At 42.5% G+C, this 27,094-nt stretch overlaps 1 protein-coding gene across 1 annotated transcript in view; it reads right to left on the reverse strand.

The window, feature by feature from the left end:
- shank3a (SH3 and multiple ankyrin repeat domains 3a) overlaps nucleotides 1–27,094 on the reverse strand; it is an 886,564-nt gene that overhangs the window by 371,171 nt on the left and 488,299 nt on the right. Inside the window, exon 13 of the mRNA XM_048610479.1 lies at nucleotides 11,838–12,004. Coding sequence (XP_048466436.1) covers nucleotides 11,838–12,004 — 167 coding nt within the window. The remainder of the gene's footprint in view (nucleotides 1–11,837; nucleotides 12,005–27,094) is intronic.

Genomic DNA, 27,094 nt, shown 5'->3' on the forward strand with positions numbered 1-27,094 from the left:
TTTCAGTTCTGTGAAGGTAACTTTTTATTTTGAAAATGTCAGAAAATAATTTGACACAATGACCTGACTACATCAGTTCCAGAAGGCATTGACCCAGTCAACTGCCTAGCAGGTCACCTGTGGTGTTAATGGGTGAAATATTTACACAGTTGAGGTCCCAACAGAGAAAAGCAAATCAGGGACATTAATTTAGCTTTTGACTTCAGTTCTGGAAAATCAGGAGTTCAGTTCGGAAGAGAGCTCCCACCCCAGCAGAAGAATATTAGTTTGTGAAGCCTTCAAGCTGTGAGGGTTTGCAAATAAGTTTTCAAGTTGTCAGGACTGCGAAGATGTTTAGGTCATCAGGACTGAAAGAGATCCATGTCAGCAGACTCAAAGAATCTGTTAACTCTCTCAGCAGTCCAAATTGAGGAACTGGAAAATATCAGTTACGTAAAAAAAATTAAGAGGACAGAAGTGACATTTCTCTGGTATTATGTATCTGTAAAGGATGCTGCAGGGTAATAGGTTGAAACTTTGTTTTGTTGTTTATGTTTAGATCTGTTTAATTTTATACAGTCGTTCCTCCGTATCTGCAAGGGTTCCATTCCCGAGAACCCCAGCGAATGATGAAATTCGCTAGCACAAAGCTCATTTAGAAGGAAGTTAAAAATAGGTTAAAAATCACAGTTACATGAGTTTTGCCCGCGGATGTTGAATTTTGTTGTTACTTTTTTTTGGCGGATAGGCAAATTTATGATTTCACGGATACAGAGGATTCGTTGTACATGGCTTTGTTTATGTTATTGATTTTGTGTAATAAACTTATGTTCTGTTGTTAAAGATCATTTGCAGCCTAATGCACATAGAAACAAAGATGTTTACAGCAGGAGTAGGCCCATCAGCCTTCTCAGCCATTCAATATGATTTTGGTTAATCATCAAGTTCCAGACACTAACCCAGTCCACCATCCCCCAATATCTGTTGATTCCTTTAGCCACAAGAGCTAGATCTATCTCCTTCTTGAAAACTCAATGTTTTGGCATCAATAATTTTTTTGTGAAAGTGAATTCTACAGGTTCACACTCTCTGGGTGAAGAAATTTCCCCTTATCTCGGTCCCAAAAGATTTACCCCTTATCCTTAAACTATGACCCATGGTTCTAGACTTCCTCACTATCAGAATTTTGTAGGTTTCCATGAGCTCACCCCTCATTCTTCTAAACTCCAGTGAATACAATCCTAACTCATTAAATCTCTCCTTGTACGTCAGTCCTGCCATCTCAAAAATCAATTTGGGAAACCTTCACTGCACTCCCTCTATAAGCAAGAACATCCTTCCACAGATAAAGAGACCAAAACTGCACACAATATTTCTGGTGTGCTCTCATGAATGCCTTGTATAACTGCAGCAAAACCTCCTTGTTCCTGGACTCAAATCCTCTCGTTGTGAAGGCCAACATAGTTTGCCTTCTTCAACAACTGCTGCACCTGCAAGCCGATCTTGTTACACATCCCCTCTCAATTTACAGCCATTCAAATAATAATCTGCCTTCCTATTTTTGCTGCCAAAGTGGATAGCCTCACATTTATCCACATTATATTGCATCTGCCATGCAGTTGTCTACTCACTCAGACTCACCAAATCACACTGCAGCATCTCTGCATCCTCCTCACAGCTCACCCTCCCACCCAGCTTTGATTCATCCACCAAGTTTTAAGATATGACATTTACTTCCCTCATTTAAATCATTAACATATATTGTGAATAAGTGGAGTCCTACTACTAGTTACTGCCTGCCATTCATAAACAGACCCATTTACTCCTACTCTTAGTTTCCTGTCTGCTCACCAATTTTCCATCCATCTCAATACACTATCCTCAATCTCATATGCTATAATTTTATACATCAATCCCTTATGTGGGGCATTGTTGAATGCCTTCTGAAAGTCCAAATAAACCACATCCACTGGTTCCCCCGATCAAATCTACTAGTTACATTCTTGAAGAATTTCAGTAGCTTTGTCAAGCATGATTTCCCTTTTGTAAATCCATGCTGATTTGATCACTGTTTTCTAAGTGCTTTGCTTTAGATCTTTGTGAATATATTTCAGTGACTAGCCAACACAATAGCCAACTGTAAAAACTAAACTTATGATCTACGAGGCCAAGTTTCACCCTGGGATCTGACGCCCAGTTTATCATTGGTTAGGTTCACAGCACAACAAATACAAATAGGTAGGTGTCAATGCAAGCATATAAAATGTCACTTTTAATGGAGACAAATATGAAATTCCTGACTGAGCAGTCAAACCCCCTCTACTTGAAATCTATTACTGACTAGCTTAGCAATCCTATTGTTCCATACTTTGAAATCAGAAGTTTTTGGAGCACTGCTCCTTAGTCAGGTAAAGTCACCGGAAAAAGGATCAGCACTCCAAAAGTTTATGGTTTCAAACAAACCTGCTGGACCATAACCTTGTGTCGTGTCACTTCTGACTTTGTCCCACCCCAGTCCAGTGCCAGTACCTCCACATCATGGCAATGCAACTGATTATCCAGACATTGCTTTAAGGTAACATGAGTTTCTGATTCAACCACGCTTTCAGGTTGTGAGTTCCAGACTCCCACCAACTTCTGATGAAATTAAAATAAAACATTTCTCCACAGATCTCCTCTTAGGCTTCTACTTCTTGCATTACATCTATGCTCCTTGGCTATTGACTTCCTTACTAATGGTAAAAAAAATGCTTTCCTATCCACCTTATCTATGAACCTTCTACGCCTCTATCCCCTCTCAACCTTTACTGCTTTCAGAAAACAACTATAACTTAACTAATCTTTCCTCATACCTCTCCAGCCCAGGCAGCATCCTGGTAAATTTCCTTCATGTCCTCTCCAGTGTGATTGCATCCTTACTATAACGTGGTGAGCAGAACTGCATGCAACACTCCAGTTATGGCTTAACCAGCATTTTATAATGTACCAGCATAACCTCTTTGCTCTTGCATTCTCTTCAAATGCTCTTTGATAAAATATTAAATAATGGATGGATACTTCCTCAACTAGCAATTTCCTCTTCTCAATAGATATTGATCAAATTCCTTTTACATTGGCCAACTGACTCAGAATCCTTTTCTTTGGCTATCTGTTCCACTCGTGCTCCCTTTTTAGAGATTGGAGGGATTTTTGAATCTGTGAGCTGAGAATGTGAATTCTGCATCTGTGCAATCCAATCTGACCAGCCCATGTTTAATGGGTTGAATGACTGTGACGTGGCAACATTTATCACTTGTGGTTGTACTAATTTTCTGGTGTGGCAAAAACAACTGCAACCCACATTTATATAGCATCCTTAACTTAGTAAGACATCCCAAGGTACTTTACAGAAAAAAATGGACACCAATCCTCAATAGGACAGATGATGAAAAGCTTAGTTAAACAGGCATGTTCTGAGGACTGTTTTCAAGAAGAGTGGGGTAAAGGGATTGAAAAAATTTAAGAAAGGAATTGTTAAGCTTCAGGCTTAGGTAGCCTTTGGCTAGATCATGAACAATTAAGTGATACAATTGATTACATGCATGAGGCTGGAATTGGAGGAACACACTGTTCTCTCACATCTCAGAAGTCAGATTGTTTTTATGAGTTCATCAAAGCAGGCATTCTTCAAGTATCAATTTCATCTGTAAACAGCATGGTGATCAATCATAGGGGTTGTCAGGGCATAGCTATCCTGTTCTTACCTCCATATGTCAGGTGAGAAGGGAAAAAGAGTAATGGGCGGGTGCTGGATAGTGACTGTGAATGTGAGACCTGACTGACACATTTTTTACCCTTTCTCAACCCAAGGTGACATGGAATCACACTGTGATTACAACACAAGAGGCGTATATTCGGCCTGCAGCAGTGAGTGTGAACCAGCTCCCCATGCACCTTCCTTTCCCCTCAGCCCAACAAATCTTGTCTCTTCAGGGAATGACCAATTTTCCTCTGAATGCTTTGACTGAATCCGTTTCCACTAAACTCTCCGGAAGTGTATTCTAGATCCTGGCCATTTACTGCATAAGAAGGATTTTCCCTCCTGTTGTCTCTGGTTTCTCTGCCACTTATATTAAATCAGAATCTTCTGGTTTTCAACCCTTCCACCAATGGAAATAGTTTCTCCTATCTACTCTATCCAAATCCCTTGTGATTTTGAGCACCTAAACTAAATTCCATCTTAAACTTCTCTGTTGAAAGGTGTAAATATCTAAACTTCTCTAAGCTATCGTCTTAACTAAAGTTTCCCAAATCTGCAAGCATTCCCATAAATCTTTTCTGCACTATTTCAAATGCCCTCCTAAAACATAGTGCACAGAATTGGATGTGATACTGCAATTGAGGCCAAAGTAATGTTTAATAAGGGCTCGATATAATGCACTTGTTTTTGTATTTATAGCTCGTTTATAAAGCCCAGAATCCCATTCTTTATTAACTGCACTCTCAACTTGTCCCACCATAATCAATAATCTGTGCACATTTATCCTCAGGTCCCTCTGCTTCGGTACCTCCTTGACAAGTGTCCCACTTTAAACTACTTTTCCTCATGCTCCCTCCCAAAATGTATCAACTTGCAATTTTCTGTATCAAATTTAAGTGAGTAGAGACATTCCATTAGCGTGTCTACTGCTATGCTCCTCACAGCTGGCAATACATTCCAGGTTTTGTGTAGTTTGAAAATACTGAAATCATGTTTCCCAACTTTAAAGAAGTTAATCAACATAGATAAGAAAGGCCATGGTTTTTGTCTAAATCTGCTCTCCTTTACTGCTGGCCTGGCTGAGAACTGCAACTAGGACCTTGCAGTCTGATGACTGTTGTGGCAGAGGCTGTACCCATTACGAAAGGGTGAAATAGAATGGATAATGAGGAGATAGCAGGAACTGCAGATGCTGGAGTCAGAGTCAACACAGTGTGGAGCTGGAGGAACACAGCAGGTCAGGCAGCACCAGAGGAGCAGGAAAGTCGACGTTTCGGGTCAGGACCCTTCTTCAAACTGTTTCCCTTAGCCAGGAGTTTCATAATTGAAGTCATTGGCAGAAAAATTAAAGGAGAGTTAAGAATTTTACTTGCCCTAAAGATGGTGAGAGTGTTGACCTTAATGCCTGAGAATGTGGCTGAGGCTGAACTCCCAACGCTATTAAAAATTTACCTGTGTACACACTTTAAGTGACGTAACCTACAGAGAAAGAGCTGCAAAGTCAGATTAGGCTAAATAGCTCTTTCTTAGCTTTTTTTTAGCTGGTACATACTTGGTGGACTGAATGGTATCCCTTTTATGCTGTAAGTTTTCTATTTCTATCTGTTCACACAAAGAGCCTTGATATAGGAGCTTTACATTAATCCTGCAATTTGAAGGGAAGGGAATCTCTCACTGAAGAACGCATACTGCGGTTAATTCTAAATTTGCAGAGAATGCAACTCTAAAATGGGACAAATTTATGCAGCCAACTAAATATAAGGAATTCCATTAAAGTCAGTGATGTCTGGAAAGCAGCCACTTCATCCATCATTAACAGCAAGAACCAGCTGAGATCAGGCCACGGGTGGTGAATTCTAAGCACTTTGCACCGAGGAGATTCCTACAGTCACACTGAGGTTTAACAATTTAAGTAACCCTGATATATCTCATGGCCCTCAGTGTGATAAATTAGACACACCAACGCTCTGATATATCATAATTTCCTCAGCAATGCTCTTGGATAAATACCACAGTCTTCACTGTAGCACTCTGATGTACCCCACACCTCCTTCAAAGTAACAGTCTAATATACCACTCCCAGGTAATGCCAGGATATTCGCCCTGGTTAAAATAAACATAACACTAATGTTGCTGGAGACATTCAATCTAATCACTTAAACTGCATTATACTTTGGACAGATGAATCATTCATAAGTGTATAAATGAATCAATGCTTATGGCAGAGATGCTTCAAAAGGTTAATTAAAACTGAGCAGGACAACTGACAGATATGGACTTGCAACTGCTCTGAATAGCTAAACAACAAAAGATTAAGGATTTTGCAGTCTGTGTAAGGGACACAAACTAAGTGGGCCAGTAGGTGGAAAATACAATTGTGTGATTAAGTGTTAAATAACTGAGTCAGTAATGTTAAAAGAGAGTATGAGGTGAATTTTATCATCCTGTAGTCTTAGCCCAATTGTTGGCGAGGTATCTTTGTACCCATCATTGAAATGACTTCCTGGAGAGTAGTAGAGTGTTTGTATGTTTGGGGGTGGGGGGTGTGCACAATGATAAAAGATGATGGTGTGTAGTTAGAGTTGAGGGAACTATGAGGAGGAGGAAAGTAGATGAAAGACAGGAGTCTGGGAAGAAGGTAAGTAAGGAGTTTCTGGATACAGGAAGATGGTGAGCAGATATTTATCTTCTTCTCAAGCTCCAGCCACCTCCGACATTGGCTTTGCTGGTTCTTTGCTTCTAATTTTTAGGGGGGTCTACTGGTGAGGATGAAGTAAAACTGATCTGTTATTGTAATGATATCACTGGATGAGTAATTCTGCAGTCTGGATAATTAATCCAAAGACAGTAAATTTAAATTTACCCTAACAGTTTGACAACCTAAATTCAGATTAAACAATTTATGATAAATCTGATAAAAAGAGGTTCTATCAGTTCACGAAGCTGTCAAGGTTGTTGTAAAAATGCGACTAGATCACAAATGTCCTTTAAGAAATAAAGCTGCTTTCCATACTCCATGCAGTCTGTGTGTAACTTGAATAAACTGCAGGAAGGTAAGAGTCATGCTCAGAACTTTATACATGGGCACATATATTCAGGAAAATGTGTGACAAAAAGAGAAGTTGCTGGAAAAACACAGCAGGCCTGGCAGCACCTGTGAAGAGAAATCAGAGTTAATGTTTCCAGTCTAGTGACCCTCTCTCAGAACTGACGGTAACTAGGAAAATGTCAGTTTATATGCAGAAGGTAGGGTAGCGGGGTAAGGAGTAAACGATAGGTGGGGGACAGAGCCCAAAGAGAGAGAACTACAGTTGGACAGTTGTGGTTATCTTCTTTGACAGGAAAAATAGAAAAACAGAATGTAACTTAAATAGATGGTTATTAAATAATGCTGTAGTACAGAGGGAAATGGGTATCCTTGTACATGAATCATAAAACGGTAGCATGCAGATATGACAAGCAATTAGGAAGGTAATGGAATTTCTTTCCTCAGAAGATCATTAATTTGAGGAATCCCTTTCCCAGAGAGCAGTGGAGGCTGGGTGATTGAATATTTTCAAAGCTGACCTCGAGACTGTTTTACTCTATCTGGGAGTCCAGGGTTATCAGGACTGGAGGGGGAATGGGGAAGGGGGAAATGGCTTACTTCTAATCCTATTTATTCTGAATTTATAATTTCATACGAACTTACATTAAAGTAAATCTTGAATCCAATTTTTGGAGACAACAATAAAATCAGTTTGAAGACCTCACATTTCTGTTAGACAACATGGGACACCCACTTTGAAATTACTGATACACCTGCAACACATCAAGCTGCTTCTCTGATTAGCTGGGTCCCATATATTCCGCAGCAGAGAGAGAGGGAAGCTGACAGAAGCTTCCTGCTGGGTCAGACCACAACAATGATCAGAGATTTTTCCCTCATGACCTATTCCTAGTTCACTTTGGTGCTTACCTACAAATTACGATGCTGCAAAATGTAATAAGGACAAATTACTTGGTCAACTGCTACAGCTAAATAAGAGGGTAGAGAGGTTTCCAGATATATGATTTTATGTTTCAAACTATAATTAATCTGCAGGCATCTACTTGTCAGGCAATCTGACATCACCGGGAAGGTCAACATTTATTGCAAATTCCAAACTGCCGATATAATTTTTGTGATCCTTTTAATTCTCAACAGTGATTTGATACAAATGTATATCTTGCTTTGCCTTTTTACAGGACAATAATAAGTCAAGCACTCTGATATGGAGTTACCTACAACTTTTGATAGGTAGGAATGGTCAGATTCCTTCCCTAAAAAGATCAAGGGGACCAGTTGTGATTTTACAACTATGCAGCAGCTTCATGGTCATGTCGACTGATAGCACCTCTCTACTCCCTGGTTTTATTATTGTCTCCAAAAATTGGATTCAAAATTTACTTTAATGTAGAATGTAGAGATTTAAAATTACTTTCTTTGGATTGTTAGTCCAGCAGCATCTCATAAAATATACGTATGAGTGTATTTTTGAGTGTCAGATTCCCCCACAAAATGCTAAGCTGCTAATGAAATTAACACAATTAAAATTCATCATAAATTGGATGAGGATCAAAATTTTCATGGCAGGCTATGATTCCTCAGTATGGTGAATTGCTTTTTGGCTGTAGATCTTAGGACGAATAACTACAGGTGGTGGATTCCACTTACGTCAATACTATTCCCAATTTTATTTGCAACCTGAAAACATCTTCTATATTGCCTCAAGGGTGAGAGGTTTTCTGTGTGCAAATTTTGAACACCCAATGGAAGACAATATTATGGAATTCACAAAAGACAAAATGTAGGAAATGGCCTCCACATCTTCAGGGCTTTGTTGCTGTGACAAGATAACTTTGAAATTTCAATGAACTGCGTGCCAGGAGTCAATAGGGCAAAGAATGACCTGAAACTTTGAATTTACTCATATATCCGTGCAGTTGCTAGGATCTGAGAGTCAGTCTTGTATGGTCACAGTCAGTGCTGAGGCAGTCAATCTTTTTGCATTTCATCAGTGCTGAAATCTCTACAGTTTTATGTATTATAACCTTCAGATGTTCTAGTTATCTATACAATAGCATTAGAAACTATACTGCAATATAAACTATATTAATATTCTGAAACTTATTTCATAATATACCAAGCAAGCAGTCAGATTTAACCTGTATTTCACAGAGCTTATAGAAAGAACTGTTCTCAAGATGCTTCTATATTTTAAAAACAGCGGAATACATTCTAAAATGCATTCACTATCGTAATGTAGGGAAGCATGGATGCCAATTTACACACAATAGAGCTCCACAAACAGCACGAACCAGGTCATCTACTCTACTAGGATTGGTTTAAGGATAAGTACTGGTCAGGGGATCAGGAAGAAGTTCCTACTTCAAATAAAACCCTGGTGTCTTTTATAACCACCTGAGTGCTCAGATTGGACATCAGTTTTAACATCTCCTCCAAATATCAGGCCCTCTATACAGCTTCTCCGGTGTTTCTGTGATTAAAACACCAATTAAATGCAAATTGTGGTTATATCTGCAGTACACTACCACCTGTAAACATTTACCATGGTGTAATCACCATCTCCTGTTGACGCTGGCTTTGTAGCAAAACAATTGGTGATCTTCTGAGTCAGTCATTCCAGGGTATCCTTTACATGAACTATCAAAACTCCTCAATTGAATTCCACCCATATCTTACTGCCAGGTATATATGTTTTTGTATATACAATCCAATGTAACCCCTCTATTAGATTTCAGGCTGCAGCTCATTCCTAGATATCCATTGTTTCATAAATAAATTACTCAATCTTTTGATTAGAATCCTCATTCTAAAACATCCATTGTCATGCAAATAACTATCCCAACCCTTGATTAGATTCCAGGCATTCATTCACATGCAACCACGTATAAAAATAAACCACATAATTACATTCCAGCCTACACAATTCTGCTTCCAATCTCTGGACATCTGCACTAATTTAACAGCCATACACTGGGAATGTGTTATGGCTGGTGCCATTTGACAAATACCAACATTACTAGGTACGGGAAAATAACTTTCCTCTGCTGGCAAAGTGAATACTGTTTACATGTTAGATGAGGATGTAAAATCAACTATAATGCCCTTCATGATCGATTCCAACCAAATCTCTCAGTTTAGACTTCAACAGGTAGGCTAGTTAGGAGAAGATTGCCAAGACAGTGAGAGATAGAGACTGACAGAGATACAAAGAAAGAAACAGAACGCATGGGATAAACAGAGAAGTAGAAAGAGTATTACAGTCCAGTATAGAGCTGCAAAAAATCAGAAATCCAATGGTGGTAAAGGCAGAAGGTGAGTGTGAAACAATTAAAGTGAGTGTGGATAAGAGAGTTTGGGCAGGGGGTGGGGGGGTTGGTAAAGTAGGAGGAACTGAAGAGCTGGGAGAAGAAAGGCAATAGAAAACAAAAAGAAAAATGTAAATGGCAATAATTTGGTTATTTATCATGGTTATACTTAGGACAGTTCCATGTTCACAGTTGGTATCTATAGTTCTAGGGGGTTGATAGTGTTTCAGGCAATCCAGTTACTGTTCTGCGGTGATTGAGTGTGTCTCGGAAAGCTCCTAGCAATTGTATAGTATGTTAAGGGATCATAGACTCTCCGCTGTGGGTAGTTCATAATGAATGGCTTCTTTTTTATAGCTTGGATGGACTTTAAGTTCAAAGTTGCAATTATCTCATATTTTAATGCACATGAGAGTATTCCTCTGAATTTGTACAGTGCATTTTCTCAGCCAATTCTTCACATTTACATAACATGAGAACCCCTCCATGAACAAATCTAAGGCACTCATCCGTGAGATCTGTGAAGATGTTAATGCAAGACCCTCTCATGTAAGACAAAACAGTGAGTGGTCAGTTGATATTCTCCCAACTTGATCCCATCATAACAATTGGATATCAATGGATTTGATGAGACCTTCTGTGATACAACAGATAATTGCAAGGGTGCAATGAAGTGAACTTTGATATTATATAACTGCAAGAGGTGGGCTGAGACCCTCTATGTTTCTACAACATTGGAAGGAGTTAGGGAACAAGAACCTGACGCACAGAGAATGTCAATTACATCAATAAATGAACAAGAATAAAACAACGTGCACAAACAAATTGCCAGCTTCAACATTAAAGAAAATTAAACAATTTTTGTTCCTGACACTTTCTTGACATTACTAGCTAAGAAAAACTCTCCAACCAGAAGGCTGGGGTAAAAAGAGCAGCCACCTCTTAGACTTTTCCAGCTAGAGTCATAGTTTAGAAAGCAGTGCTAGGCTCTGACAAGTCCATAGCTGCAACCAGAAGGAATGATCACCGCAAAGTGGCGGCATCCTGGCTGTGAGAACAAGTTACACACGCACACACACACATGCACACACACACACACACACAAGGAAAGGAACATGGTAGAACAGGCTTAGAATTTTGAAACTTGGTACCAATTGCTTTGAAATTAAAGGATTGGGTAGAGAGTTGATGGAGAGAAAACATTGTAGGAGAAGAAAACAGCACATTTACCTTTGCCATGAGAGCGAACCTCTGCATGTGGCATGTAACAACGATGCAGAAATGGAAAATAAATAAATACATATTGGCCAAGAAGTGGAGCTGGCAAGTTAAAAGTGAATTGAATCTGATTCCAGAATTGTGTTCTTCGTGCAACTGAGTGATCATTTGGAGTGGGGCGAACATGCAGTGTCTCAGAAAGCAATAAGCAGCATGCAGAAGGGATGACTGCGAGTGTTCAGCAGCATCGAAAAGGGACAGATGGCGGGAAGGGAGAATGAGTGCGGATGGAAAGATGTGTTTCAGCACCATGGAGAAGGCACAAACAGGGATGGTTTATTCATTTCAGCACCACGGAGAGGAAACAGTTAAGAGTGTTCAGGAGTACATCGTGCCTTGGAAATGAAATGATGCACAGGGAACAAAGTGAGTTCTACTGAGAGAGTGACACAGTCGGGAAGAGAGAATGAGAGTGGGCGATGGGGAGGTACACAGGGACTGGGTGAGCTGGGTGGCTCAGCACTAGAACAGGGGGGTCCGCACTGACCTTTAACTCGCTCCCCTCGGTGCAGCAGGATCTCACCCTCACCCTGGGGCTGGTAGGGCTTCACCACGATGAAGGTCCGTCCCGGAACCGCACTGTACAGTTTGCGCTTAGGTCCTCTGTGTACAGCAGCTGGGCTTGTGCTCGGCTCGGCGCTCACGGTGCTCGGGCTGTAAACAAAAACATAGGTGACAGTAGTTCTCCCAGTCCCTGTCCCAGAGCCGGGTCCGGGATCGGGGGGTGTCTCTTCCAACATCCTGCCCGGGTCTGGGGAGGGCTGGGGACGGGGATGTTGTTGCTGAGGGGATGACAGTGGCTCACTGCACTTGGCCTCTCCCGGCCGGGGCTGAGCTGGGACAGCCGCCCGGCTCCGCTAACATCGCTAGTCCGAGGAGGGCGTTGATGTCGCCGGCCGCAGCCAGAGCTGCGGCATCCTCCCCCGGCCCCGGGAGCTCCTCACATGTCAGCGGCTGAATCCGAGCTCCGGCTCGCTCACTCACTCCCGGGCTGCAAACCAAACTAACGCCTCTGCCCGCCCCCTCCGCTCAAACCGAGCCCGCCTCCCCCCCCCACCACCTCCCATCCACCCTCCCCAGCCCCACCCCACATCAAACCCACCCACTGGGAATGGCCTCGCTCCTAGCCCCACCCAGGGCAGCCCTGCTCTGCTTCTGCATGCCAGCTGTCCCCCCTTCCCCATTAGCTCCACAGGTACCTGCTAGGACAGGCTATTCACTTCACAACAGGTATGTTAGCTCTCCTCTCCAACCCTTCCACCTTACATTTCCTGCCCCTCCCACTCAGCGACTGCACCTGAGCCTAAGTTCAGGACACGGGAATTTTTTTTTAAAAAAAGCAAAACTTGTAAAACACGCTCCTTCTGGTTAGAATGTTCTTTGAAAGACAATCTGAAGTTGAAGCTATTTCTTTAGAAAGGATAGGAAAATGCATTTTTGTTTCTTTGAAAGAGAACTAAACAAGCTGACTCTTTAAAGGCCATTCTGTTTGGAAGACCTCCTCACCAGATCAGACCTAAATAGTGAGATTCTCTCCAAGGTTCTGATGGTGAGATACCTCCCTCAGAAGAGGCAGAAGGTCCCTCTAGCAATTTTTAAGTTCCACTGAGATGTCAAAGTGTCTGTGTGCAGTTTGCACATTCTCCCTCTGTTTGCATGAATATCTTCTGGGCACGCTGGTCTCCTCCCACAGTAAAAAATGTGCAGATTATGTGGGTCGCCTATGCTAAATTGTTCTTTGTGTTCAAGGATGTGCAGGCTAGGTGGATTAGCATGGGAAATGCAGTGTTATATGGATAGGGAAAGGGGTTGGGTCTTGGTGGGATGCTGTTTAGAAGGGCTGTGTGAACTTGATGGGCCAAATGGCCTACTACCACCCTGTAGGGATTCTATGATACTGGACTTCCCTGGGCTTCATTTTGAGGTATACAAGGCTGGCCTGACCAGTGTGCTTCATTCACACTGGGCAGTAAGTCTTTTCCATACAATGTTCAAACTTTCTCTAGTTCTCTTATATGGAGAAGATCTCCGTTTCATTTTGCAAAGGGTAAATAGTTTGGTGACTATGCTGGTTTGACAGCTGAACAGCTAGCATTGAATAATAACATGTACAGCACCCTCATTGAGAAGTCTTTGTGACATTCTTTACCATGTGCAGCTACTAAATTATTATTTTAAGGTTAATTAATGAGAAAATTAATCCTTATCCTTTAATATAAAAAAATCACTTCCTCTGTCATTGTACACCATGTGTGTAACATCTAAAAACTGAAACAATTTCCCAAACTTTCTACAGTAGTACCTTGCAAAATTGTGACCGGTACTACTTCAGGGGACAAAAGCAACAAAAGCATGACATGATGATGGGTATATAATTTATAGATAAACATAACTTCTGAAATCTGGATTTCAAAATAAATGCAGGTAGGTGTTGATTACTTATTTTTTAAAAAAATTGGAGAGTTCTTCTGGAACAGTAATCTAAATACAGCATTTTGTCAGCAAGTGACTGTGATGTTAATGGGAAAATGTTTATACTGTTGGGTTTATGACAGGTAGAGTAAACATGTAAGAATATTAGCTTTATTTTCAGTTCAGAAGAATCTAGGATGAACAAGTTATTTTTAAAAAATCAGTTCGTATTGTACTTAATTTAGAAACAGAGTTTTTTTTTTCCTCCTTAAAGAAAGATCACAGCAGTTTAGGGGAGAAGACATCTCAGCAAACAAACAGTTTGTGAGATTTCCAAGCCAGGAGAGATGGTTATTGGAATTTAGAGAGTCTAGTTTCTTAGGATTGTGAAAAGTTCATATTGGAAAATTTGAAAGGAACCGCCATTGAGAAAGAACTGAAGGAATCAGATAAATATAAACTGGAAGAGTTGAGATCAGGAGTGTAATTTCTCTGGATGTGGGTTTCTATAATGGACATTGTCAGGAAATTGTTTGAAACTTTGTTTTGATATGTGTTTTGAATCTTGTTAACTGTCCTTATATTTAGATAGTTTGGTTTGTTCATATTTCATTTTAAACAAATATCTGTTCAGTCATTAAAGAAAATCTAGAGTCTTGTGCGAATGTGTCTTGCTGACTAACCACCAAGTCAACTAACTAACAACAAAAAAAGATCAACCCAGATTCCACTGTGTGATCTGATTTGTCCAGTTGTATCATCAGCTTGGATCATAGCAATGGAAACACCACCATCTCCATGTTCTCCTCCAGAACCCTCATGATCTTGATTTGGGCATATATTTCTACTCTTTCACAGTTGCTGGATCAAAATCTTGGAACCTATCACCAGGTGTTTGTGGGGCATCTTCATTACATACACTAATACTATTCAAGAAGGCCCACCATCACTTTTTCAAGTGTATCTAGAGATGGGTAATAAATGCCAGCCTTACCAGTGTTAGTCACATCCAGAGACAAAACATATTTTTTAAAACAAACAGCTATTTCATCGTAAGCGACTTCATGTGGCACCCAATCTTGTTCTTACCTGACATTCAGAGTAGAGGTCATTGCACAGAAGTCAGGATTTGGAGCCCTGTCTGATTTCCCTTGAGTCACATGTACCAAGGGCTACTGCAAAATGACAGTCATACAGCATTCTCCAATCTAAACAGTCAGACCTGGCATGCAATACTACTTGCAAGAGTCTGTTTTCTTGTTTGCAAATGGGCAAACAAGCACCATCTGGACTGTGACTACCTCAGTGGAATACAGGCATAATTTACAAAGCATATCGGCCAAGACATAAAATCTCCCTCAATGAAATGTAATACATAGAACACTTGCAGCATGTAAATATCTGAAGTACTATTCAGATTCAATGGAGTAGAAAGGCCAAGTTGAGGCACCTCATTGGATTAAGATATGACTGCTCCTGAGATGTTCAAAAAGGAGCAACAAACATGTTTTTAGGAATAAACATTTAAAAGTTTATGAGAAAGTGTTCAGCAGTTTGGACTGATTTCATTTGAGAACGAGATTTCATGATGAAATATCTTAAAGATTATAAAGGCTTAAACAAAAATCAACTTGGATTTATACTTCAAGGTGTCCAGAAATATTTCAGAACTAGGTATATTGGAATGTAGTAACTGTTGCACTGTAAGAAATGAGGCAAACAATTGTACACAGCAAGGTCCCATCAACAGCAATGACATAATGATGAGAGAATCTATTTCAATGGCCATTAATTGAGAAGTTTATATTTACCACAATATCGGAAATAACCGACCTGTTCTTCTTTTCCTAAATACTTCTGTATTATCTTTTACAAAAACCTGAGATCATATATAATCTTGCTTTAATGTCTCATCCAAAAGACACCCTCTGTGACACTGAGATACAGTAAAAAGGATCTAGGTTTGATAGTCTACCTGTATTAAATTAACTGACCTTAGCTGGAGTGGCAGGGGATCTCAGCACGTCTGGTACACGGAGAGAAAAAATTGACAAATCCCTGGCATAATTTGCCAAGACAAATCCACCAGTGCAGTGAGAATTCTAGGTGAAACAATAGGAAGGATAGAGCTGGGGTGAGAAGGGAAGCTAAGGGGAATATTTTAATTGAAAGGAGAATGGAGTTGTGCAATGATTCTGAGGGAATGACTTTGACAGAAACAATATGGGTGGTGTCGAGATAATTCGATGTGGAAAAGCTTGCCTCCAGGCTACAGGACCCTGATGTTCAGATGAAATTTAGTCAGAAACCAGCCTTGCAATGGGAACATTCGCTGAACTGTGATTTTCCCTAAATTAGTTAATTCAGAAGGCAGACCCGATGTCCAATTAAGTATAATGGCCAAGAAGTCCTCCAGCATTAAAGAAGCAGCAAGCTTCAAGACAGAGGGGTCGTTATTGGAATCCCCTTGGTGCCTGGAGGTTAACTGGTAATTTCCAGTTGGCTTCTGATACTTGGTCTTTGAACAGCCTTATCGGCTGCATGAGGCATGTGGACAAATGGCCTTAATATCTCCATTCAGGATGGGATGGTACTGGGAATCTGGAGGTTTCTGGCTGGTGGAGCAAAATTCCAAGTCTACCTGTCTCCATGTTGTCCCCCATTGGAGCTTAGAAATTCAGCCTGATGTGTTTCTGGGGAGAAACTGAAGAATGCTGCAAGAAAGTGGTTAGATAGGGTTGAAGTCCATAGTGAGAATGTTAATAGGTAGGATTAAGCTGTGTGTTCAGAAGGTGGGGGTGGGAGCTGAGGGATTTAGTGAGCAGTCTTTAGAAGGTTAAATTCAGGTTGTGTCTGCCCTCTCAGCTGCATGGAAAAGATCCTATGACATGATTTCCACTGTCCTGTCCGATATATATTACTCAACCAATGTCACAAGCATTGCATATGTAATCATTTATCAGATTATTGTTCCTGGAACCTGGCTGTGCACAAATAGGCTGCAATTTATTCTTCATTACAATATGCACATTTTACAAAGTATTCAATCAGCAGTAAAGTGCTTTGGGAAGATCCTGAAGTTGTGAAAGTTACCACATAAATTAAGAATTCACTTCTTCTAAGCGTTATGAAAATAGATGACATAATAATCAGGGAACAGCTATAACCACTGTTGTGGTGCCCTTTCACTGGCTTCACTTGGGTACTTGATTGGTTCACCAACCCTTTTTCAGTTTAAACGGCTATATGACTCTAGTGCTAACCCTTTTCACCTCACGGCACCTGGGATCTAAAATACCATTTGGGACTCTGAGTTGTTTGCTTATTCGACTGAGTGTGGAGTACCCAATTATTCACCGAATGATGAGGACAAGATGGTCTTCAAGAAGGTGCAAATGCTGTGGTAATGTCATAAGACAGATGAAAAACCCAGATAGTCAGGCTAATGCTCTGGGGACATGGCCCAAGCCCCAACACAACAGTTGCATAAATTGAAGTTCAATGAATAAAACAAATCTGGAATGTCAGCAAGAAATATGAATCTATTGTTGTAAAAACCCATCTGGTTCAGTTGTGGCCACCTGGGAAGGAATCTGCCATTTGTTAACTGGTCTGGTTTACATGTGACTCCTGACACATTGCAGCCAACTCATAAACACCCTTTGAAATGGCCCAGGAAAATCCTCAGCTATTGTGCACCACTATATAGTTTAACAAGGAATGAAACTGACAGATAACTCAGCATCAACCCAGATACCAGAAATGACACCAGCAAAGATGGCCCTGATGACCCTGCAAAATGCTCCTTAGTAACAGCTGAAAGGGGGAAGGGTGGGGGTTTGTGTCAAAATTGGGAGCTATCACACCATCTAATTCAAGCAACAGACTGACACAGTCATATTCTCAGAATCACATATTATACACTGTGTCTCAGACAACACCATCATTATCCCTGGGTATGTCCTGTCCCACAAACAGAGACAACAAGACAGCGGAATACAGGCAGGACAGAATTACTATGGAATCAACATTGACTCGGGGCCCCATGAGATTTCATGGCATCAAATTAAAAATCAGCAAGGACCACCCACAGTACCTGTTAATTACCAAGTTCTGCCCCCACCCCCTTCAGCTGATGAATTCATTATTCACCCATTTTGAACACCACTTGGAGGAAGCACTGAGGGTGGCAAGGACACAGAATTTACACTGGGTGGGGGACTTCAATGTCCACAACCAGGAGTGGCACAGGAGCACCAATGGTCAAGCTGCTCAAGTCCTGAATGACATAGATGGCAGATTGGGTTAATGGTAGACAGTGAGGGAACCAACTAAAATGGAAAAGTCTACTTGACCTCAGCTTCATTGGTTGATCTGCCAAGGATGCATCTGTCCATGATAGCATCAATAAAGCTGACCACTGAGCTGTTTTTATGAGAAGTCCTGCTTTTACACTGAGGACTAAAATCTACTCCATTGTGTTGTGTGTCATGATCACCAAATGGAGTAGATTTTGAAAAGATCGAGCAATCCAAGACTGGGCATCCATGAGGTGCAGTGGGCCATCAGCAACAGTAGAATTATACTCTGACATAATCTGCAACCTCATGGCCCAGCATATCCCCCACTCAACCATTACCATCAAGCCAGAGGATCAACCCTGGTTCAATGGAGAATCCAATGGAGAATGGAGGGAGCAGCACCAGGCATACCTGAAAATGAGGTGTCAACCTGGTGACGCTACAACAAAAGACTAGTTGTATGCCAAACAGCAGAAGCTGATTGGTAGAGGGGGCTAAGCAATCCCACAATCAATGGATCAGATCTAAGCTCTGCAGTCCTGCTACATCCTGCCATGAATGTTCTACACAATTAAACAACTCACTGGAGGAAGAAGAGGAACCAAAAATATCCCCATCCGCAATGATAGGGAAGCCTTGCACATCAGTGCAAAAGATAAGGCTGGAGTTATACCCGGCACAAAGGAAGATGGCTGAAGCTGTTGGAGGTCAGTTATCTTAGTTCCAGGTCATCTTTGCAGTTCCTCAGCATATATATTTACGAATCAACTTGTTTGGAGCTGTTGTTATAAACTCTGGAGCAGATGGGACCTGACTCCGGCCAGTCTATCAGGACAGGGCCCTGGGATCAATCATCTTCAGCTATTTTCCAACTTCTGTCGCCACTGTTTTGCTCACAATCATTTGTTTCACAGTCTTGGCATCTTCTTATAGAAGCTCCTTCCTAAGTTGTAATTACTGTCCACGAATAATGGTATCAAAAACAAGAGTAATGAAAAGACCCATTTATCTGTCAACCCTAACCCACATCATGGTGCATTATAACATAGACACTCCCTAAACATCTGGAAATTACAATGATAAAAAGATAAAATCACAAGCCAAAATTGCTTTCCACAGCTTAGAGGTGATTAAAATGTGTCCAAGAAATTACTCAATCTCTAACTAATAGGTCTTGTACAAGGTCACCTTTGCCGTACTAGAAACTGATGTATATTTTTGATAGTGAAGTGTTGTACAGTTCTGCACTTTCAAGCAATTCTTGCACTGCTTCCGAGCTACTCCTTCTTCAACACTTTCCTTTTATACAAACTTAAGCCTCCATAAGGGTGGCTGGAATGTACAATACAAAAATTGTTCAGCTTTTTTTATTTGCTCATGGGATGTTGGCATTGCGAGCTGGGCCAGGTTTTATTGCCCATTCTTAGATGTCCCTGAGAAGGTAGTGTTGAACCTTCTTCTTGAACCACTGCAGTCCACATGTTGTAGTTGGAGCCCATAGTACCATGGGAAGGGAGTTTCAAAACTTCGGTCTAATGACGGCGATATAGTTCCAAGTCAGGATGGCAAGTGGCTTGACGGAAACTTGCAGGTGGAGGTGCTTCCATGTATCTGTAGCCCTTGTCCTTCTAGATAGTAGTGGTAATGATGTGGGAGGTGCTGTCTCAGGTACATTGGTGAATTTCTGCAGCGCATCTTGTAGATAGTACACACTGCTGCTACTGAACATTGATGATAGAACATAGAACATAGAACATTACAGCGCAGTACAGGCCCTTCGGCCCTCGATGTTGCGCCGATCTGTGAAACCAATCTGAAGCCCATCTAACCTAAACTATTCCATTATCATCTATATGTTTATCCAATGACCATTTAAATGCCCTTAAAGTTGGCGAGTCTACTACTTTTGCAGGCAGGGCATTCCACGCCCTTACTACTCTCTGAGTAAAGAACCTACCTCTGACATCTGTCCTATATCTATCACCCCTCAATTTAAAGCTATGTCCCCTCGTGCTAGCCATCACCATCCGAGGAAAAAGGCTCTCACTGTCCACCCTATCTAATCCTCTGATCATCTTGTATGTCTCTATTAAGTCACCTCTTAACCTTCTTCTCTCTAATGAAAACAGCCTCAGGTCCCTCAGCCTTTCCTCATAAGACCTTCCCTCCATACCAGGCAACATCCTGGTAAATCTCCTCTGCACCCTTTCCAACGCTTCCACATCCTTCCTATAATGCGGTGACCAGAACTGTACGCAATACTCCAAGTGCGGCCGCACCAGAGTTTTGTACAGCTGCAACATGACCTCATGGCTCCGAAACTCAATCCCTCTACCAATAAAACCTAACATACCGTACGCCTTCTTAACAACCCTATCAACCTGGGTGGCAACTTTCAGTGATCTATGCACATGGACACCGAGATCTCTCTGCTCATCCACACTACCAAGAATCTTACCATTAGCCCAGTACTCTGTATTCCTGTTACTCCTTCCAAAGTGAATCACCTCACACTTTTCCGCATTAAACTCCATTTGCCACCTCTCAGCCCAGCTCTGCAGCTTATCTATGTCCCTCTGTAACCTGCAACATCCTTCCGCACTATCCACAACTCCACCGACTTTGGTGTCATCCACAAATTTACTAACCCATCCTTCTACGCCCTCATCCAGGTCATTGATAAAAATGACAAACAGCAGTGGCCCCAAAACAGATCCTTGCGGTACACCACTAGTAACTGAACTCCAGGATGAACATTTCCCATCAACCACCACCCTCTGTCTTCTTACAGTTAGCCAATTTCTGATCCAAACCGCTAAATCACCCTCAATCCCATGCCTCCGTATTTTCTGCAACAGCCTACCGTGGGGAACCTTATCAAACGCTTTACTGAAATCCAAATACACCACATCAACCGCTTTACCCTCATCCACCTGTTTGGTCACCTTCTCAAAGAACTCAATAAGGTTTGTGAGGCACGACCTACCCTTCACAAAACCGTGTTGACTACCCCTAATCAAATTATTCCTTTCTAGATGATTATAAATCCTATCTCTTATAATCCTTTCCAACACTTTACCCACAACCGAAGTAAGGCTCACTGGTCTATAATTACCAGGGTTGTCTCTTCTCCCCTTCTTGAACAAGGGGACAACATTTACTAGTCTCCAGTCTTCTGGCACTATTCCTGAAGACAATGACGACATAAAGATCAAAGCCAAAGGCTCTCCAATCTCCTCTCTAGCTTCCCAGAGAATCCTAGGATAAATCCCATCAGGCCCAGGGGACTTATCTATTTTCACACCTTCTAGAATTGCTAACACCTCCTCCTTATGAACCTCAATCCCGTCTAGTCTAATAGACTGTATCTCAGTATTCTTCTCGACAGCATTGTCTTTTTCCTGTGTGAATACTGACAAAAAATATTCATTTAGCGCCTCTCCTATCTCTTCGGGCTCCACGCACAACTTCCCACTACTGTCCTTGACCGGCCCTAATCTTACTCTAGTCATTCTTTTATTCCTGACATACCTATAGAAATCTTTAGGGTTTTCCTTGATCCTACCTGCTAAAGACTTCTCATGTCCCCTCCTGGCTCTTCTTAGCTCTCTCTTTAGGTCCTTCCTGGCTAACTTGTAACTCTCAAGCGCCCTAACTGAGTCTTCACGCCTCATCTCTACATAAGCCTCCTTCTTCCTCTTGACAAGAGATTCAACTTCTTTAGTAAACCACGGTTCCCTCGCTCGACCACTTCCTCCCTGCCTGACAGGTACATACTTGTCAAGGACACGCAGTAGCTGTTCCTTGAACAAGCTCCACATTTCAATTGTGCCCAGCCCCTGCAGTTTCCTTCTCCAACCTATGCATCCTAAATCTTGGCTAATCGCCTCATAATTGCCTTTCCCCCAGCTATAACTCTTACCCTGCGGTATATACAGATCCCTTTCCATCGCTGAAGTAAACGTAACTGAATTGTGGTCACTATCACCAAAGTGCTCTCCTACCTCCAAATCTAACACCTGGCCTGGTTCATTACCCAGTGCCAAATCCAATGTGGCCTCGCCTCTTGTTGGCCTATCTACATACTGTGTCAGGAAACCCTCCTGCACACATTGGACAAAAACTGACCCATCTAAAGTACTCGAACTATAGCGTTTCCAGTCAATACTTGGAAAGTTAAAGTCCCCAAAACAACTACCCTGTTACTTTCGCTCCTATCCAGAATCATCTTTGCAATCCTTTCCTCTACATCTCTGGAACTTTTCGGAGGCCTATAGAAAACTCCCAACAGGGTGACCTCTCCTTTCCTGTTTCTAACCTCAGCCCATACTACCTCAGTAGTCGAGTCCTCATCAAACGTCCTTTCTGCCACCGTAATACTGTCCTTGACTAACAATGCCACACCTCCCCCTCTTTTACCACCTTCCCTGATCTTACTGAAACATCTAAACCCCGGAACCTGCAACAACCATTCCTGTCCCTGCTCCATCCATGTCTCCGAAATGGCCACAACATCGAAGTCCCAGGTCCCAACCCATGCTGCAAGTTCACCCACCTTATTCCGGATGCTCCTGGCATTGAAGTAGACACACTTCAAACCACCTTCCTGCCTGCCGGTACACTCCTGCAACCTTGAAACCTTATTCATGACCTCACTACTCTCATCCTCCTGTACACTGGAGCTACAATTCAGGTTCCCACCCCCGTGTTGAATTAGTTTAAACCCTCCCAAAGAGCACTAGCAAATTTCCCCCCCAGGATATTGGTACCCCTCTGGTTCAGGTGTAGACCATCCTGTTTGTAGAGGTCCCACCTACCCCAGAATGAGCCCCAATTATCCAGGTATCTGAATCCCTCCCTCCTGCACCATCCCTGTAGCCATGTGTTCAACTTCTCTCTCTCCCTATTCCTCGCCTCGCTAGCACGTGGCACGGGTAACAAACCAGAGATAACAACTCTGTTTGTTCTAGCTCTAAGCTTCCACCCTAGCTCCTTGAATTTCTGCCTTACATCCCCATCCCTTTTCTTACCTATGTCGTTGGTGCCTATGTGGATCACGACTTGGGGCTGCTCCCCCTCCCCCTTAAGGATGCCAAAAACACAATCCGAGACATCACGGACCCTGGCACCTGGGAGGCAACACACCAACCGCGAGTCTCTCTCGTTCCCACAGAATCTCCTATCTGTCCCCCTAACTATGGAGTCCCCAATGACTAATGCTCTCCTCCTCTCCCCCCTTCCCTTCTGAGCAACAGGGACAGACTCTGTGCCAGAGACCTGTACCCCATGGCTTACCCCTGGTAAGTCGTCCCCCCCAACAGTATCCAAAACGGTATACTTGTTTTTGAGGGGAACGGCCACAGGGGATCCCTGCACTGTCTGCCTGTTCCCTTTCCGTCCCCGATGATGGACGGAGTGGATGCTTGTGGATGTGGTGCCAATCAAGTGGGCTGCTTTGTCCTGGATGGTCTCAAAGCTTCTTGAGTGTTGTTGGAGCTGCACCCATCCAGGCAAATGGCAACCATTGGTGGATCAAATGGGGCATTACTGAGCAACTTGTGATGTGAAGTGAAGTGACTCCCTCCCTAATGGCATAATGGGCTCTATCTACGGCATGTAGACTGCAGTGGTTCGAGGAGGTGGTTCAACACCTCACCACTGGCACTGCCAACTGCAGTGGAGCTAATTTACAGAATCTGTGGGAGATTATTCAACCTCTGCTACCTTCACGCCAAAGTCAAAGTCATCCAACCATTGTCAATGAGCTGCAGTATGCAGATGATGCTTGTGTATGTGCCATGTCAGAGGATGTACTCCAGACCATTGTCAGGACCCTTACAGAGGCATATGAGAGCATGGGTCTCACCCTGAACATCTGCAAGATGAGGATCCTCCACCAACGTGGCCTGGCATTGTGGAATAAACCCTGATCATCAAGGTCCAAGGGGAGAATGTTGACCACTACCTTCAGCCACCTGAGGGAGAGGTTGTTCGAAGACAACAACATCAGATCCGACACTGAGATCATGGTTTACAGAGCTGTGGTCATTCCCACCCTCCTATATGGCTCTGAGATGTGGACTGTCTGCAGCAGATACCTCAAGGCGCTGGAGCAGTACCACCAACGCTGCCTGCGCAAGATCCTGCAAATCCATTGGGAAGAAAGACGCACCAACACCAGCATCCCCGACCAGGCCAACATCCGCAGCATAAAGGCACTACCTACCCTTGATTGACCACAATGGGCTGGGCATGTCATCTGCATGACCAGCGCGAGACTCCCCAGGCAGGTGCTCTACTCCCAGCTCCAAAACAGCAGGCAAGCCCCGAGTGGAGACAGAGAAAGCACTTCAGTGACACCCTCAAGGCCTCACTGGTGAAGTGTAGCATTCCCACAGGCACCTGGGAATCACTGGCCCAAGACCATCCAAAGTGGAGGAGGAGCATTTGGGAAGTCGTTGAGCTCCTCGAGACCTACCATCGGGAAAAAATGGAAGCTGGGTGAAAACAGCAAAAGGAGTGTGCTACAACACCAATACCCTACACCCTTTCTAATGACTACCACCTGCCCCATGTGTAACAGAGCCTGCAGTAGCCACATCGATCTGTACAGCCACCTATGGATTCATTCTGAGAGTGGAAGAGAGTCATCCTCATCTGCAAGGGACCGCCAATGATGATAATGACTGAGCAGGTTATTGCTGAGGTGTTGCTTGATAGCACTGCTGATGACAAGTTCCATCACCCTCCTGACTTGTGACTTGTAGATGATGGACAGGCTCTGGGGAGTCGGGAGGTGAGTTATTCACCATGATATTCCTAGCCTCTGACCTGCTGTTGTAGCCAGTGTTTTTAAATGTCTAGTCTAGCTCAGTTTCATGTCAATGGTGCCCCCTGAGGTACCACTAGTGAGAGATTCAATGATGGTTATGCCACTGAATCTCAAAGGCGATGAGCAGATTCTCTCTTCGCTTAGACATAGTGCAGGTCTTTTTGTATTTGGACATGAGCTGCTTCAGTATCTGAGGAGTCACGAACAATGCTGAACATTGTGAATCATTGGCAAATATCCCCACTTCTGACCTTATGATGGAGGGAAGGTCATTGATGAAACAGCTGAAGATGGTTGGGCCTAGGACACTATCCTGAAGAACATCTGCACAGATGTCCTGGAGCTGAGATGACTGACCTCCAACAATCACGACCGTCTTTCTGTGTGTCAGGTATGATTCCAACCAGTGGAGAGTTTACCCCGATTCTCATTGATACCAAACTTACTTGGGGTCCTTGATACCACACTGAGTCAAATGCCACCTTTATGTCAAGGGCTGTCACTCTCATCTCACCTCTGGAATTCAACTCTTTTGATCATGTTTAAACCAAGGCTGTTATGAGGTCAGGAGCTCAGTGGCTCTGGCAGAACCCAAACTGGGTGTCACTGAGCAAGTTATTATTGAGTGGATGTTGCTTGATAGTACTACTGATGACACCTTCTATCACTTTACTGATGATTGACAATAGACCGATGAGGGTGGTAATTGGCTGTGTTGGACTTGTCCTTCTTTTTGTGTACAGGCTGTACCTGGGAAATTTTCCATGTTTTGAATAGATGCCAGTGTTGCAGCTGTACTGGAACAGCTTGTCTCGGGTTACGGCAAACTATGGAGCAGACAGTTTCAGCACAATTTCCGAAATGTTGTCAGGGCCCATAGCCATCACAGTATCTACAGTCTCCGACCATTTAGATTCATATTACAGTACGGAAACAGACCCTTCGGACCAACTCATTTAAGTTGACCAGATATCCGAAATTAATCTAGTCCCATTTGCCAGCATTTGGCCCATATCCCTCTAAACGCTTCCTATTCATGTACCAATCCAGGTGCCTTTTAAATGTTGTAATTGTACCCACCTCCACCACTTCTTCTGGTAGTTCATTTCATACACGCACCACCCTCTGCATGAAAAAGTTGTCCAGTAGGTCATTTTTATATTCTTCTCCTCTCACCTTAAACCTATGCCCTCTAGTTTTGGACTCTCCTACCCCAGGGAAGTAGAGCTTTGCTATTTATCCTATTGATGTCCCTCATGATTTTATAAACCTCTATAAGGTTCAGCCTCAGATACTCCCAGCAAAAATAGCCCCAGCCTATTCAGCCTCTCCTTATAGCTGAAACCCTCCAACCCAGCAACATCGTTCTAAATGGTTTCTGCACCCTTTCAAGTTTAACAACATCTTTCCTCTCACAGGGAGATCAGAATTGAACACAATATTTCACATGTGGCCTAACCAAGGTCCTGTATAACAGCAACATGACCTCCCAACTCCTATAATCGATGCATCAGCCCATAAAGGCAAGAGTACTGAATGACTTCTTCACTTCCCTGTCTACCTGTGACTTGATATTTCTCAATATTGTGTGCAGTGAAGCAAATTGGTCAAAGAATGGCATATGTGATGCTGGGGACTACTGAGGAGGCAGAGATGGATGATCCACTCAGTACTACTGGCTGAAGGTTGCTCCAAAAGCTTCAGCCTCATCATTTGCACTGTCGTGCTGGGCTCCTCCATTATTGAGGATGGGGTATTTGTTTCGCCTCCTCCTCCTCCAATGAGTTGTTTAATTGTCCACCACCAATTAATATCCTTGGGAGAGAAACTCATTGGTGAATTATATCAATGAAAGATGTCATGTGGGCAGTAACTCTCAGGACTACTTCCCCAGTAAACTGAAGTGAACAACATAGGGCTGCAAATGAATTTCTCCCTCTTTCAGTTCAAATTAGATTGCCTGAACTTGCACAATGATCTATCATCACAAGAAAAAGGCTGGAGAACATCTAATTATACATTTATGTAAACACCAATTAATTAACCTATTTCTACCTCAAACCAGGCCTAGTTAATGTAACAAGTAATAGGTTTGAAAAGATCCTGGTGGGTTTCAGCTAAAATGAAGCACATTAACTCAAATTACTGCAAAAGAGATAAGTAAAAAATGCATGCTCATATCTCAAACATTCTCTTTAA

The sequence above is a fragment of the Rhincodon typus genome, chromosome 22 (assembly GCF_021869965.1).
Source record: "Rhincodon typus isolate 14 chromosome 22, sRhiTyp1.1, whole genome shotgun sequence".
Lineage (NCBI taxonomy): Eukaryota > Metazoa > Chordata > Chondrichthyes > Orectolobiformes > Rhincodontidae > Rhincodon > Rhincodon typus.